General features: G+C 35.9%; 3 protein-coding genes across 5 annotated transcripts in view; 1 reads left to right on the top strand and 2 right to left on the bottom strand.

Annotated features, from left to right (window-relative positions):
• LOC105197737 (heterogeneous nuclear ribonucleoprotein L) overlaps positions 1-8,149 on the bottom strand; it is a 163,764-nt gene extending 155,615 nt beyond the window's left edge. The window contains exon 1 of one of the 2 annotated variants that reach the window (XM_026131732.2): positions 7,735-8,149. In XM_026131732.2, coding sequence (XP_025987517.1) covers positions 7,735-7,797 — 63 coding nt within the window. In that variant the 5' untranslated portion in view covers positions 7,798-8,149. The remainder of the gene's footprint in view (positions 1-7,734) is intronic. The other variant, XM_011164248.3, reaches the window with a different exon arrangement.
• A 141-nt stretch (positions 8,150-8,290) lies between these two features.
• Positions 8,291-10,205, top strand: LOC105197738. 2 transcript variants are annotated; one of them, XM_039454669.1, is made up of 2 exons: positions 8,291-8,445; positions 9,061-10,205. In XM_039454669.1, exon 2 carries the CDS (start codon positions 9,136-9,138, stop codon positions 10,015-10,017), a length of 882 nt encoding a protein of 293 aa, XP_039310603.1. In that variant the 5' UTR covers positions 8,291-8,445; positions 9,061-9,135; the 3' UTR covers positions 10,018-10,205. The 2 variants fall into 2 exon arrangements, with proteins under 2 accessions (XP_039310603.1, XP_011162551.2); XM_011164249.3 differs by having other exon boundaries at positions 8,292-8,441.
• Positions 10,206-10,370: 165 nt separating this feature from the next.
• On the bottom strand, positions 10,371-13,094 carry LOC105197740 (protein RRNAD1). Its single transcript, XM_011164252.3, has 8 exons — positions 12,804-13,094; positions 12,480-12,589; positions 11,861-12,110; positions 11,639-11,787; positions 11,221-11,523; positions 10,991-11,144; positions 10,822-10,931; positions 10,371-10,746 (listed from the first exon to the last, which is right to left on the bottom strand). Exons 1-8 carry the CDS (start codon positions 12,918-12,920, stop codon positions 10,455-10,457), a joined length of 1,485 nt encoding a protein of 494 aa, XP_011162554.2. The 5' UTR covers positions 12,921-13,094; the 3' UTR covers positions 10,371-10,454.
• Between the last annotated feature and the right edge of the window lie 3,558 nt (positions 13,095-16,652).

The following is a 16,652-nucleotide window of genomic DNA, read 5'->3' as shown; positions in this document are numbered from 1 at the left end:
AATATTTGTAGCATGAAACATACTTCCGAATTCTGTGTCCGAACAACTAGTTTTGTGACTATATTACTACATTTTTAATTATTTTACATAAATAACATGAAATCGGAAAGTCTGAGAAAAAAGGCATTACAAAAACGGTATCATAATTTCATTTCATAAAAACGTAATTCTTGCATGTCACATTTTATTTTTTAAACATATCATGCTTTCTTTAATATTGCAATCAATATGATAAAAATATATTACAGATCATTATCGTGTAAAAATATAAAACAAATAATAGAAATTTGGTGCATTATCATTTTATGTTAGATTAAAGATTAAAATGGTGTATAAAGTGCAGCAAGTTTAAACAAGAGAATCGATTTGCCACTCTGGGAGTTTATGCCAAAGTTCAAGCTTTCGAGCAAGTAAATTTGCCTTCGCGATCTACTTTCGTCCGATTGTGCTAACATTGCGAGTTTCCCGTGTGTCCCGCAAAGAACGATCGACATCAAATCTTCTCCCAAGTTACGCAAAGGACGCCGTGGCAAATATTTATTCGCCACTCTTTTTTAGGCGGAGTATAAGGGTATCGGAAGATGAGGAATTTATCGAGCTCGCGTCAATTTTGGGGAACGAAAATATTTTTACTGCGCGCGCAAAGAAATGTTTATAGAACAGGATCAATATTTAAATGTAGACGTGCATCTCTCAACGAGAAAATTTGGAGAACGTAGAAAATAACTAGAGGGAATGGAAAAGCAACGCTTGTGTTTTTTCTTCCCGGTGAATCATGCGCGCGGCTACCCGCTTCGATAAATTATTCTTTCTATTTTTCCAACCGCCTGATAAATTATTCAAGTAGAAATACTAATGGAATGTCAACCTGTATGCCGGACGGATTATAACTTCGAGCGATATCAGACAGGATGAAATATTGATAAGCAGGGCAGGCAACGACATCGAGACATGTTCGTGTCCGTATTTCCGTATACCGTCAATATATGACAATAGAGAACTTGATTTAATTCGGGTGATTTCCATTTTTGAACTCTCGTACAAAAGTCAATTATAGAGATTATTGGTCCAGAGACATCGTTAAAGAGACATTAGACCGTAATATTCTATATCCTCATTTCACATTTATAAAATGAAACAGAACTGACACTTTTAGATTCATTAGAAATTTAACGGCAGTAAAATATCGGTAGACCAGCAAATCGTTAATCTGTGTTTAATTATAGCGAAAAGCAAACTCGGAATTTAAGGAAAATAAAGAAGAAAAACGCAATCAAATACTTTTTTCTTTTAATATAATGTGAAACTTCTCCTTTGACAGCAATTGTTTCTTTTCTTCTTTTTCTTCTTTTAAATGTTCAAGAATTAAAATATCCATGGAATTAAATGAGAGAATTCTAGCGACACGATGACATCAGAAAGCTGCAAGTCGATAAACCAATACGCGTAATAACACGTGACGCGCTCAACTTATCAGCTATATGGACATGCATAAGACGTTGTACCGCTGCATCAAAGGTGTCTTCCCGGCGACTATCGACGGTAACGGTACGCGAGAAAGATCGCGCGACAATGACCTTAACTACTAGCAACGTACCTGAAGTCAACGACTAACGATCGGGAGGCTCATCGACCGATGATGCTGTATCCAATTACGTCAGTGAGGAATATCTCGCGCGCATCTGTTAAATTGCATCTGAATCATTCTCGCGGATTATCGAGATTCTCAATCGAGAGGAATGTAGACAGAGAGAGCAAGACAGGCGAGATGAAACGATCATTGATGGACGAGATGATCGCAGAGAAATTCTAGCAGGTGCAAGTTATTTCTGATTCATTTATAAAATATACACTGAAAACAATTTTTTTTTTTACTTTCAAGCAAATATATTTTAACGACACATTATCCTTGATTTAAATAAATATTTCCCAAGTTTAAAAATAAATAATTTTCCACTAGTTAATATATTTATTTAAATCAAGACAATTACGTTAAAATAAATATATTTACTTAAACATAAAAAGACTTATTTTTTTTTCAATGTACTTTTTAATTTAATATCGAGATAAATTTTATCATGTTTAAGCACTCACTTAAGATTGTGAAGAAAAATATTAAATTTTTGTTTTCGCAAAAATTAACGAACGAGATTACGGAATAAGTATTTCATTGGAAACGCCAAACAGACGAATAGTTGGCAAATCCTTGTTGATCCCGCTACGTATAAAGGCAAGTTAGTAATCTAATACATTTATGCAAGTCCGTAATCTTCTCTTGATACGCTGCCGTTATGATACCTTTATGTTTAAAGTTATGTTATGGGAAACTGTGCATTATCCTAAGCTTCTATAAGCGATCTAGTTTGTATAATAAACCCTTTAATAATATACTGATTTACGGTGCGTGTATATTGTCCCTAGGGGTCTTATTTACAGACTATGAAAGAATAACAATTTATTGCTGGATTAAATATTGAACATTAATGTTCGGTCTTACACGTAAAACAATGTTTTATTATCTGAAAACCTTTCTCAATGCCCCTGCGGTGTAAACATTTATATCGTGCCTTTAATCTTCCGTGTGAAACGTACGATGTATCTAAAATGTGGCGCAATTGAACTATCGCTAGATTTAACGATAGAAGCGCACGATGATATCTTTATTTTTATTTTTTTTTTTTTATGTACGTTACTATCTACGTTTGATCTGTAATACGATCGGGTACATGCACACTCGCTGCATCTGACGTAAAAGGTCTATCAACCTCGTATGGCGTGCCGGTAACAGCGCGAACGAAAGTCAATTCGCGCAACCGGATCGTGAACTCGATTCGGTTACTACCGAGTGCGGCTAGTTGTTGCGACCGGACGTACTCGAAACTCGATGGCGACGAAGTTGCATCGCGTTAAAGGGGTGAATCCCCCCCCCCTCTCTCTCTCTCTCTCTCTCTCTTTGTGTTCATGCAATCCAGCGGATTCACGGATTGCATGATAAAAGAAAAGTACAGAGAAGGACCATCGATTGTGTACATTGTCGCGAAGCAAGGAAGAATCTACTAAAAAAGGAGTATAGAAAAAAATGAATATTCTTGTTTTAAGAATATTATTTTCGAAATGTTAAATATTGAAATAAGCATTAAACAAATACAACTCACGTGAAAAATTTTATATAGTTTCATTAAAAAGATTTAGTTTTATTACTAATAATTTTATCAGAGAGATACCTATAGTTTATCAGTAATAGTTTTCATGAGTTGAGAGGAACAGATAACTCTCAAATTACAATGTCTTCAAAAATTGGAATTTTTCAATACTATTATTATCAAAACAATCATATTACATTTTTTAGATTATTATAATATTGAAAAATAAAAAAATATTTTACAAAAATTTTTAATTATCAAATTCTTTTAAAGAAGATTAAATTGTATAAGAGAAAAATTATAATTAAAAAATATTTATTTCAACACTAAGATCTTGACCATATATTGATCTTCCTCGCTTTTAATTTGTACAAATCGCGATTACAATTATTAAAAATTATAATTGTTTCATATACAAACAAAAATATACACCGTTAAATATTAAAGCATCAAATTTAAATCAATTCCAGTTAAATAACATTTTGCTATTTTTAACTTCTATGTGTGTCAAAATTTATTATTTTAACACAAAATATAATATAGTTAAAAGAACCACGTAATTTAATCAACTCATTTCAGTAGTTAAACTTAATTTTAAAATAGTGTCTGTATTAACGAATGCACCTAGTAAATAATAAATTTAATTTGTGTCAAATTTAACATTTTTTAAATTAACTTAACTTTATTGTTGTAAAGTGACTTATAAGAATGATTAAAAATAAATCAAATTAGATAAAATTTGAAACTACGAATTTAACAGTGTAATTTCTGACTTACATTTGAAACAATAATAAAATACTTTTTAATTTTATACTATAATTTTTATTTTTTCTATGGAGCAAAAAGAATAAAAAAGGATGATAAAGGACGCGAATATTTTATCATTATCTGTCATCGACAGTATGAAAACTTTACTGGACGAAAATTAATGGAGACCTTCATCATGATCCTCTCAAAAATTGAACTGACCGACTTCACAAAATGAAAGATAAACAGAAAAAAAAATTTGTTGAAAAATTAAACTATTTAATCCAATACATGCAATTAAATATTGAGTTTGTTTCATTAAGTCGTTAAGTTGTTAAAAGATTTGAATGGTTGACATAAATGAGCTATATCTTTTTTCATGCAACTAAATAATTGATAAATCAACCCAATTTAATTTGATTGTATCAAACTAAATAATTTAGTTTTCAAACAAATTTTTTGCTCAGTGTAGAAAAAATTGATACAGCTATCAACTAATTAGGCTTCTCTGCTAAAATTAAGAAATTTACAAAAATGGAGTTCAGCTCATGTATGCGACCTCGTCGTCATCGGTGCATCGCGATTATCGCATGAAAACGTCCGTCGCGATGCTGCGCATCGCGCACCGATAATGCGTCTGAAATTATCGACCACGACAACATGCACGCGAGCTTTGTTTAGCACGTGTATCATCCTCGCATTGCTCGTCGTCGTTAGCGTTGAGAATAACGCGATCTGCCATTGTCAAAGAGCATCGCCTGAATAACATGTTACCATCGCGACGCCAGTGTACCTTGAAACGCGCCGTGGAATTCTCGAGTGACGCGCGTTCTCAAAAATTCGAATATTTTGCAGTCAGCGGCACATAATTAACGTAATTATGAAGTTTTAATCAAGACAGTTTGAGCTGTGTTTATAATTGGATCGCTCGCATTAAAACTGGATGAATATAATTTATATAGAATATAATTCGAGCACATGTTTCAAATTTATATAGGTATACTATATAATTTAATATATAATTTAAATAGATTTATATATTCAAGATATAGAAAATATTTTTATTTATGTTAAAACCGGCCCTCGTTAAAATTTTTGGTGTTAAATTTGTAACAAATCCAAATGTTCATTTAACATAATGTGATTGTGTCATTTGAACATTTTGTGTTCAAATAATATTATTGATATGTAATATTTCTTAGCGCTAAAATTTCACAATTTACGAAAAGATAAACAGCATAAAAATAATGTACTTTTATAACATAAAATCTAAAATAAATGAATAAAGTGTGTCAACAAATTAAAAATGTTAATATTACTGAAAACACATGTTCCTTGCACTGTTTTCAAATTGTATCAACGTGTTCCATTTTTTGTGTTAATTTTTTACATAATATTTATGTTATTTTCTAATACATTCATCCTTTTAGTGTTAAATTAACACAAAATTTTTGAGTGAACCGTTTGACACACGCAATGGATGTTAAATTTAACATAAATTTTCCAATTGCGTATTTAAATGCCAGATTAACACATAAATTGCGTAGTTAACTACCAGATTAACACATTAACATAAATTAACACATTTTGGGACAGACAATTTTGAGAACTTCCAGAAATAAACAAGGAGAAGCAAACGTGAATTATTCTGTCCGTTACCTGCATAACGAAGCGCGGGAACAAACAAGGTGACCCATGCTAATACATATTTCACGTGATATCGAAATGCGAGTGCATGTGCATAACAAATATGAACGTAATTAACTTTCCGATGCACACAGCGAGTCAACCTGGTCTTGTGCATTGTACACATAATTTTGTCATCTCTCGCGAATATAATATGTACAGTACTTTAAATTGAGATACGAGCGACATAGAAACCTAATTATACGTATTCCATTATTTCGTGAATCACAAAGACGTCTCTCTAGATTCGTGATACAATAATTTCAAAAGAGATTAGAAAACTTTTCGAGTGCGAAATCTATTTTTCGACAGCAAGGCGATTGATCGACAATTATCTTATCGCGTTTAACCAAAGTTAATTGAAAAAGATTTCGCTGCTTGCGCATTTAAAGCTCAATTTTCGAACGGTTCATTGTTCCTCATCGTTGGCTACTCATGCAAGTTACGAAGAATTTTATTTTTTAAAAGAAACTTGACTTTAAGGGAGTTTGCAAAGGAATCCATGAATAAAAGAATGTGTGGCAAACCCGACGTGCTTTATGTGTATGTATCTTTTAGATAAGATGAAAATTGAATAGACCGGCACCGTTTGGCGAGCAGAAGTTGCTTTCTATTTTCTGATCGCGACTTTTGACAACAAAATTCTCGCTTTTCTATCAAGTTTACGCGAGATCGTTCCCGCGACGTATTTTCGAAACGTTTTCTCTCCTTCGTTGAGAGAAAACAATTAGAATTTACATTGGCGGCCACACGCATGCTCCTCTCTTAAATTCAAATTGCTCACGCTGTTCAAAAAATTAATTATTTTGACGAGAATGCCGCAAAAACCCACGCGAACCTCCATTTATTTTTCAGCTCTCGTTCAAAAATTAATGTAATTTTCGGTTTGGGAGCACAACGACGAGGAGATAAGATACACCCGAATCTACTGATATCGGGAAAACATAAGGTCTGTTCTTTGTCGCTACACTAAAATTGTCTAGCTTTCGCCAAACTTTAAATACATTGCTCCGGTGATAGAAGAAAATGACACAAGTAACAAACTGGTATACTTAAATTAATGAAAAGAAATCTCATTTACCCCTGAAATGGAAAGCTACAAATGTTGTCGTTTTTCCACACGAAAGACTAGTGCAGTTTGTTGAGAAAACGACACATTCGTAGCTCTCTATTTTATAGATAAACAAGTGTTCGCTCATGTGGAAAAGTGTCACAATTATAATGAGAGAAAATTGCACTATAATCGGCAGTATTCGAATCTTAAAAACTCATTGGCACAATTTTAAAGGGTTGCAATTAAAAGCAAAACCCGCAAAGAAAGTGAAGTGACGCTATTCTGAAACGTTCTAATTCAGAATTTTCTTTTAAATCGCTACTGAAGAGTTGCTAATTACGAGCCGTGTCACTTTTTCATGAACGGAGCGATACATCAGTTTTATTGAAAAAAATACTTGTCTATCCTAGAGTTCATCTACGAACAATAGACCTATTACTTTCCTCGAACGAGAGAAATTCCCGCGAGTTTTAAAAGACGGACATTTTACGTGCGCGGGGTTCCACGCCTTTCGTAGCATGGGAAGGAGGGCGAGAGGGAGGGAGGGAGAGAGGTAACAAGGGGGCATTGTGATATTCACGGTCGGCGAAGCGACCGATAGCCGAACGTCGAATATCCGTCGGCAGGCGGACGATTGTTATCGGGCGTTTGTTATAGAGCGATAGAGTGATGGAGCGAGCGGGCACGCCGGCGACGCACCATACGTACGCTCCGTACGACCGTATGTCGGGACCCGCGGGTAAATGGCGCCCCGCGCGTCGCTGCGAAAACTCGCGTACTCCGCGCGCAGCGCGCGGCGGCGAGACACGCGCGCATCGCGCCATGCCCCCGCGGTCACGATCATTACACGCCGATAAATGGCGACGCGCTTCTTCCCTTGGTCGCGAGGCCGCGACGACCGCGGAAGCGCTCGTCGTCGTTCGTCGCGTCCGGCACGTTCCTGACGTCGAGCGAGCGAGCGAGCGAGCGAGCGAACGAGCAGGCGGGCGGGCGAGCAAGCAAGCAAGAGCTCCGCTCTCGACGAGGACAGGACGCTGCGTGCCGGACGACGCGACACGACGCGACGCGACGCGACGCGCGATAATAATTGGCGCGCGCACTCACCCTGTGTCCAGATTCCTCGAGCCGCTGCCTCTTTGTATGCGGACCGTCTCCGTTGAATGCCATCCTCTGTTGTACACCGGGCGATGCGTTTGAAACGAAGCACTCGGCGCTGCACGACGGCGACAGCAACAACGACGACAATGACGACGACGACGGTGACGGCGACAATGACGGCAACGACGACGACGACGACACGAGCGTGCTGTGTATATACCGCCCGCGATACCTCTAGCACCGTACCGACGATCTCTCGTGCACGCGGACGGGGAAGGGGGGAGGAGGAGAAAATAATAATCGGTAGGACGCACGACGCGACGAGAACAGACAAACGCGCGAGAGCGGCTTAAAGGAAACTGGATCTTGCCGCAGAAACGTCAACGCTTCGTGCGAACTGGTAACCGGCTACCGCGACGCACCCTGCCGGTGGCGCCGGAACACACGAGTGCTCGTCGACTTTAAGCCGCCAAACGGCCGAACCTCGCTCCGAAGTACCGTCCTCTGATTGGCCCGTGCGGTGAGCTCCTATTGGAGGCCGCCACTCTACTGGGTTCTCATGAGATTTCGCATTTCCATGAATGCACTGCGTTATAGCGCGCGTCTTTATGGTAGAGAGAAGTGGATACGACCGTAATCTGGCTGTAATTTTACTTTGGAACGATTCTATATTTATGAAATGTAGATATTAAACTTCTAATGTCTATGAACCGGTAGGTAATGTTTATTTTATAGTTCTCTTTCGTGCTATAATCAAGAGCAGAGTCCCCGTAAATTTCAAGGTTATATTTACATTGATTATACGTCGTAGTATATGTACTAAGATTTACGCATTATTATCAGGATTGGGGGTAGTAACTAATTAAAAAGTTAAACAGTTAATAACTTTTAAATTATTTAATATGTAACTTTAACTAGTTATTTGAAACACAAACTTTAATTTATTACCTTTTTTCTACAAGTTAAAAATTTAGGTAAAAGAAAAAATGACTCAAAAAAAATATTTTTATATTAAAAATAATCTTTGTTATTTCATGCAAACTTAATTAAAAAATAAAATAAAGCATTATAAATTGGTTTGATGATCCATATTATAATTGTTTATAGTAATTTAACTTTAAAAAATAATTTTATAAACTTTTAACTTGATCTAATTAAAAAATATATTAACTTATCTAACTTTGCGTATTATTCATGTTATATTTACACTAATTTTATGTAGATAATATATATCAGCAATGAAAATTATAAATTATTTAACTCAGTGTGGAAAAATAATTGTGTTATAAAATTGTTAATATATCTGTTATTTGGACCACCAAAACAAAACAGAAAAAGCACGACATAATCAACTCAAAGGAAAAGAACCCAAAGCAAACCCACAATCCAGGGAACCCATCCAACAAAATGGTCTGGCATCCAGCCTCACAGGGAAGAATAGTTGGAGGAGCACTTGTCCTACCGATTGCCAGAGAAAACATCAGATTTGAGAAGGAAATTGGATGGGGAAAATATATAAACCCTGAATATGCCATTCTTCTCAGTGAAATTGCAGATATCAACCACCAAGACATTATATTAACAGCAGTATGTTGGCTTCTCAAGTGGAGGCCAGTAGAGGTCCCCATCCAAACCATTGCCATCCCAGCTGAGCTTCAACCCAAAGTCACAGTAATAAGATTGACACCAATATCTGATCACATTATTGCCTTGATGGCAATGGGAGGACTGATAACTCTTGCAAGCAAGGCCTGTCTCACACAACCCTGTGACTATTCTGAATACCTAAGGTTGAGGTGGAAAACAGTCTGTGCAACATTGAATATGGGAAATATTATTGAGCAAGGCCAAATAACCAACGAAACCTATATGGAGATAATGCAGATGCTTGTTACATGGCAAACGTGGTTACAATCTCAAGATACCCTCAAAAGGATGCTTCTCAACTTAATCTTCAAAGAAGGGGAGAGAGAACCATTTGTGGCAGGAATTTTGAACAATGTTCAGTTTTGCCTAAAAAACTATGGCCTTAAAGCTGCATACCTCATGGAGAACTTTATTCTTTTAAAAAATGGGCCAATTCTCCTCCCAGCAAATTTATTACAGCCAATAATTTCACAAGCAGTTAATCTAAAAAAAGCTCTGACAGAGCTCAAGGCAAAACACGTCAACAGATTCCCTTATCTTATGGTCTATCCTCTGGAGGGAACTGAAAGATTACATCGTGAGAATTATCCAGATCTATTCAATGAGTCTGTAAGAATAGCAACAAAAAAAAAGAAAAGTTGAAGTGGGTAAAAACATTATGTCAGATATTCAAACCGTTGTCATTTCGAGGGCCATTGAACGATGCTATTGAAGGAAAAATTGGACAATCAGTGAAGAACCTTAGTGAAGAAACAATGCAGAATCTTAAGTTTCTCGGTATAAATGTGCGACTCCTTCCACGTTTCCAGAGAGATAAAGAAGAGGAAGAAGATGAAGAAAGTGAAGAAGAAGATGAAGAAGAGGTCTACCCTCTAGAATTCGACAAACGAACAGAATAAGAGACAAGGCTTTCTCTGAAGAATATCCAAGCATAAAATAATATATATCTCCGACTTTAATATGAGTTAAGAAAATGAAATATTTTATTTAAAAAGGTAAATGTTTAATTCTTTTATTTTATATATAGATATAATTTCTGTGAAATTTTTTTTATATGAAGTATAAAAAGATTCGGACAATCAAGAAAGCAATTGTACGGCAGTTTTCATTGAAAATAATAAAAAATTTCGAGGAGATAATCTAGGATCGAAAATAGGCTTCAATACAGGAGATAAATCATTTTCAGATAAATATAGAAACCTGTCCAGCAACACCGCGGTTTCCACCAAAGGTGCCAACATTGTACGCAATGCTCCGAATATCACAATCTGTTGCCACTGACTCAGATAAAATTTTATCTGAGGATTTTGTAAATCTGAATCTTCAGGTTGAAGATTCGGCTCAAAGCCTGAAGTTGCAGTCGTGCAGTATCTGAAAAAAAATAAACGCATTTAATTATTATCGATTATATTGATACACGAAATTTCGATAATCATTTTACTCAACTGTTCAAACGTAACAGGTCTCGTCACTTTAACATTCCTCACTTGAGTGTGACGTAACTGACTGTTTCGTTTTATTAAAATGGTTTCTAGAGCGGCTCTATAAGCGTGCACCTAAAAAAAAAATATAATGTAATAACAAGCTTTTACCACTACAATATACGATACTTAACTATCAAATCTTCGTAGTTCCCAGTCTTCAGTTTATCGCAGTAGCTTTCGATAGCGTGGCACGCCACTTCTAATGCTGTATAGGATAATTTGTGTTTCGCAAATGACGACAGGTATTTACTGAGTGGATATCCATTTGCAACATCCGCGGAATTTCTAAATGCATTACGTTATTTAGTGCAACCGTAATCTCATAAGCGTGGTATTACTCTAGAACGTCTCGCGAACTTACTCTAATGTCAGCTTCATGTAGCAGCACCCCACGATGCAAATAAATCTCGCCTCGCACCGAGACGTGTAAAGCCTCAGTAACGTGGCTGCAAGATCTCCACATGGATGCAGCCCCACAATGCCAAATTCAGATTCCTCTCCATTTAAATTAAAGTTATCAGAAAATATTCTTCGCATGTCCCCAATTATCTCTGACTGATCTGAGTGGGTATTTTCCAATTTGATCGATACATGTTGCGGCATATTTATTGACAAATCAGGCAAATGTTTAGATAGGGTTACTAACAATTCCTTATCCCATTTCCTGTAATTAAAAATCTATCACGTGAGTGAAGGGATAATAAGATTGTCAGTAATACACTAGAATTGTTTAGAATAAAATAAGAAATGGAGAAAAAGAATGGATGACGTTGAACTACCTAGCTTGCTGTGATAGTAATGAATCTTGTTCGATACACATTACGTGTAGGCCATATTTAAATGCTAAAGATCGGGCGAGATGGCCCACACCTGCTCCAACATCTACAATGCATTTGGCATTGGATTCTCGCGCACAATCTGCGCATATCTGTTGAAAGACAAATTCTTACAGGGTCTACAAATACTTCGCATAAAGCAATATTTTGAAAATGCAGTTGTACCCGCGCTATCTGTTGTATCTCGTGTCGTTTCTTTATTTTAACGTGTTTCAGAAAAAGATTATTGTGCTTGTCCGGAGTATCGCGTAATCTCTCACTTTTATTTCCCAAGACAAAATTTTCCGAACTGCATTCAGATTTTTCCCTTCTGTCGCATCGCCAAGCGCTCTCGTCAGTGCGATGATCTCTGTTTAGCTGCAAATCTTTTGCAACTTGTCGAAGCGCGAGCAATGACAATGGCCACACGCGTGAGCTGCAAAGCGAATCGAAATTGACAAAATTTAAAGATGATCAAATTCCGATTGCTAAGAAAGTCTTTACTTTTTTTAAAAACTTTCATCAACATATGTGAATTCTGAAATATTTTAAGATTTTTATTCTATAAACAATCGTATAATTTAATTTCTTTCTTCTGCATCGTATTATCCGATTTATAATAATTAACATTGCTTGTATTGTCTACATGAAAGAAAGTTCGTGTAAACTTAACATCGTGTAGATAATACATAAAAATAATTCATGTAATTTTGAAATACAGAACAAGTCTGATTCAAAATCGCCCCCATTGGGAAGATGATCGATCTCTCGCACTTGTCGACCGAGCTGAAGATTACTTGCTTACCGCGAGATGTCGCCAGCTAACCACTTTCCGAATTCGTCGGGCGACACGGTTCGCAGAGCGGTCCTCCAGCTGCTTGGCAGTCTCTCCCACAGTTGCTCTTGGAAGAAATCCTGCAATGCGATTCGTCAGATTTCGAGGTCGATACGTTGTTCTCGAAAAATGAAGGGAAAGATAACACAGACGACAGTGAAATGTGTATCAGGACTATCAGGTGCGTTCACGAGCGATACATAAATGCGATTATAGGTGCAGAGAAGGAAATGCGGTTCGAGAGGCGTTCAGAATGTTGCGTGATGCTAAAGTTATCTTTATTGAATTACGTACCACGACATATGAGTCTAACAACCAGCCGTGCGTGTCTAGCACGTCCAAGATTCTGTCGAGTGTTACACGAGCCTTCGAGCAGGTGCTGCATGTGCACGTAACCACGGGGGCGGCCATTGTTGTGTCGAGACGGACGGATAGCTCGTATCCCTGACACGCTGATCAGCGATACCTTTGTCTCCGCATTATTAAGAACTTTTAAATTTATGCACTAATTATGCAAATCTGCCTCTTCTCAAGTTGCTTATTTACCCATCTAGGCTAATGATGTTCCTATTACGTTATTAAATCCAGAGCTGGTTGGTTAAAAAGGTAAAAGTTTAAATGATGGTATTAAAAAGGTAATAAACTTTTAACTTGGTTAATTTTAAATAATTTTATGACTTTTAACTTTATCTAGTTATTTTTTTAAACACAAACTTTATTTTTTCCTAAATTAAAATTTTATCTATGGAAAAAAAATTTATGAAAGAAAAATATACATTTCCATGAAAAAATCAATCTTTATTATTTCGTATAAACTTAATTTACAATTAAAATATATTTGATGATCTATGTTATAATTATTTTGAGTAATCAAAAAGTTACGAATTTCTAATTTAATATGGAAGAAATTTTTAAATTAACTTTTAATTTAACTCTAGTTAATTTTAACGTGATTTTTGAGTTTTTTGCTTATGTAACTTTTAACGTAACTAAATTAATTTCACAAGCCATTAACTTAATTTAGTAAAAAAAAATAATATTAACTTAATCAACCCTGATTAAGTCGTAACATTCTGCATATAGGCTTTAAAATTGGCAGCTATATATACCGCATATATATTTATCCTTATTTCTTTTGATCTATTATCGGAAACCATTAGAAAGTCACACGTTTGTCCGCCACACGTTCTCGCACGCACATACTTGAGGAAATGGTTGATTTATTGCACATGAAATGGAAAGTGTAGCACGCGTGCGTGAATTTTGCGTTACGGTATTTACAAATTTCAGCGCATGAGCATTGCATCTTCCGATTCACTTGAATCTCGTAAAAGTAACAAATAGACGGACATTCCGCAGGCCGAGACCGCGCCGGGTCTTCGCCGTTATACACACGTCAGTGTGGTGGCACGAGTGATTTAGCCGAGGAGAAAGTTAATGCTTATTATTATTCACGCTTCTTTATGATTTATTAAATTGACCGTGATAAGCGCCGCGACGCTCGGAAAAACCGTACCGCATTTTTAATCGGTCGGAAAGGATAATGGAAAGCGATTTTCTTTCCCTTTTCCGTCAGGACTTCTCGCACCGATTGCGGCGGGCGAGAAGTGAGAATCCGCGCTGCACCTTGGAAAGAAATAGAAAGTACAGCGGGCGTAACATCAATTATAGGCAATTTTTCGTCTGATAGCCGCAGTGTGTAATTATATAACGCAGTTATGCATTTCCCGCTTAGACAGTCGATATCCGCGGCTATAGCCGGAGTGCCGCTAAAGTCTCACCTCGACGCGCGGCAGCTGAGGCGTTTTAAAGCCCCAATTAGAAAAAAAAGCGCAGCGTTTATCGTTCGGTAAATCTCTCTGGAAATAAAAGTCACCGCGTAACTTATGAGCGCATTACATCGCGTGTCAGTTTCGGTTGGCTCCGTTTCTTAATTAAGGCTTGGATTAACGCCTACGGTGTGCAACAGCCTTGTAGCTTATGAAATATTTTTCTCACGTTGGAAAACACGAGTGAGATTTTTCCACCTTATGAATTAGGTCAGATCAGCAGTTCGATCCGCGTATTTTTATAATTAGATTATCGCAGACGGCACACGCGAAAAAAAAATATATCGCGTGCTAAGAAAAGCGAGATTATTCAATTTTTAATTTTCTTCTTTTAAAGTAACGGTTATCTTTACGAAGGGTATTTTCTTAACAATAATCTTAAAGTACACTTATTTACTTGTAACACGTAATATTTACTTAAACTTCTGGGTACACAGAAATATATATATATATATATATATATATATTTGAATTAAGTATATATTATTATGTTATTAGATTTTATTTCAAATATTTTATAAATTTATGAATATCTGCAAATCTATCCTAAGTTTATCATAAGCATTAAAGTTATTCAAAATATATTCTGAATTGTAGTCATTTATTACTTTAATCAAGAATATTAAATTAAAACAAAAATTTAATTTACTTATTGTGATTTTTCTTCGTTACAATTTTAGAGTATTCTTCAAAAGAGTGTAAATTCTTTTTTGTATATGTTAATGAATTTTTCTAAAATGTGTTGCAAGTATATTTTAAGACAATAAACAAAACAATATTTTTTGTAAGATAATTGTTACTTTAACAAAGTTACGAGAAGAAAAAAGTGAATTGAGCAAACGCTTTGATATTTTTCTGTGTGTACACGCTGTTAGAAATTGACGAATAAAAAAACTGAAATGAATAATTGAATCACAACATAAATATGTCAAGAAGAATTTTATCTTGATCTTATTTTAAAAACTGACTTTCTTTTTTCTTTTCCTTTTCTTTTCTAAAATTTATCCTGAAGTTCTGGGAAAGAAATATATCACTTTTTATATTCCTTTTAACGTAATATATTTCTTTTCCAGAACTTCAGGATAAATTTTACCAAAAAAAGAGATATGGAAATATAAAGTTATTTTTAGATGTTTAGAAATTGTCTAACAGATGTCTATAAATATTTGAAAGCTATCGTAAAAGACACGTAAGATGTTTGACACATAGATTTCTAAAAGACATCTTCAAATAATTGAATAATATCGCAAGAGTTTAGATTACTAATAAAAATATTTTTTCTGAACTACACAAAAATGCAAAATATCTCAAAACGTGGCAAGATATTTTTTACATAGATTTCTAAATTTAAGAGAAGCGAGAACATTTTGAAATATTATATTTTGGCTATGTAGAGATGTCTTGAAAAGATCTTTGTTTATGTGGGTAAGAGATTTTAATATTTTTAATCAATATTCTGATTACAAAAAGGATAAATGACGTACATAAAAATAATTGAAAAATATTCTGCAGCTATTTATTCGTTTGTTGACTTCTAGCCATGACTTAATTCTATAAATTTTCATAGTTTGATTAGTTATTCATGCCGGTAACGGGATTCTTTAAAAAAAAGCGAGCGTGAGAAAGGTCTCGATCATTAACCGGGTATGGATAACGCTCGGCAAGGTCTCATAAAAAATGTCACATTGAATACAGAGATGATGAGAACCGTTTGTAGGCTTTGTTTATTAATTATAAAAGCGAGCGCTATTCCCGCGGCGTCCCACTTTACGGCACTTTCACTCTTCAACAGTTACGTTATTGCTCATGAGCCGACTGCTCTCGAAGAATTGTATATCGTTAGCGCGCGTACAAGAGGATCCTATCCTTCGTGCTTTCGTGAGAACTGGGAGAATCAAATTCGCAATCTTTTGCCATCGCTGTTACGGAGATCGGTCTCGCAATCGCGTAGACCGCGCGACAGACGTCGTTCCCTGGTTTCGAGGGAGTTTCCACGCTCCGCACGCGTGAATAGGCGGCTCGATAACAAGATGCAGCAACTATGTAACATAACATAATGCATGTGTAACACGTGAGATGCAAATGCATCTTACGACGGGGCGTCGTTAAATTTCTGCGAGAGTTGATCTTGAGCTAAAGACTGATTTAATTAGATAAAGATAATTGTAATGGTCGTATTGTAGACCGATTAGAAAGTGTCGTTTCTACACGAAACCCATGTAGTTTTCCTAAGCAGACGTTTAGTACTTGTTGTACGACACTTCCTGCGATTAACATCGACAGGATATCGTGAATTGATAGCAATTCGATCTCA

Source organism: Solenopsis invicta, chromosome 10 (assembly GCF_016802725.1).
Source record: "Solenopsis invicta isolate M01_SB chromosome 10, UNIL_Sinv_3.0, whole genome shotgun sequence".
Lineage (NCBI taxonomy): Eukaryota > Metazoa > Arthropoda > Insecta > Hymenoptera > Formicidae > Solenopsis > Solenopsis invicta.
This window is presented reverse-complemented; position numbering and strand designations above follow the sequence as displayed.

Bases quoted from the DNA above. Each gene is read 5' to 3' on its own strand.
- LOC105197738 (XM_039454669.1), top strand. From the start codon at position 9,136: ATGGTCTGGCATCCAGCCTCACAGGGAAGAATAGTTGGAGGAGCACTT.
- LOC105197740 (XM_011164252.3), bottom strand. From the start codon at position 12,920: ATGGCCGCCCCCGTGGTTACGTGCACATGCAGCACCTGCTCGAAGGCT. The intron at 12,590-12,803 runs GTACGTAATTCA...ATCGCATTGCAG, and splicing joins TGTTAGACTCATATGTCGTG to GATTTCTTCCAAGAGCAACT. The intron at 12,111-12,479 runs GTAAGCAAGTAA...TTCGCTTTGCAG, and splicing joins TTAGCTGGCGACATCTCGCG to CTCACGCGTGTGGCCATTGT.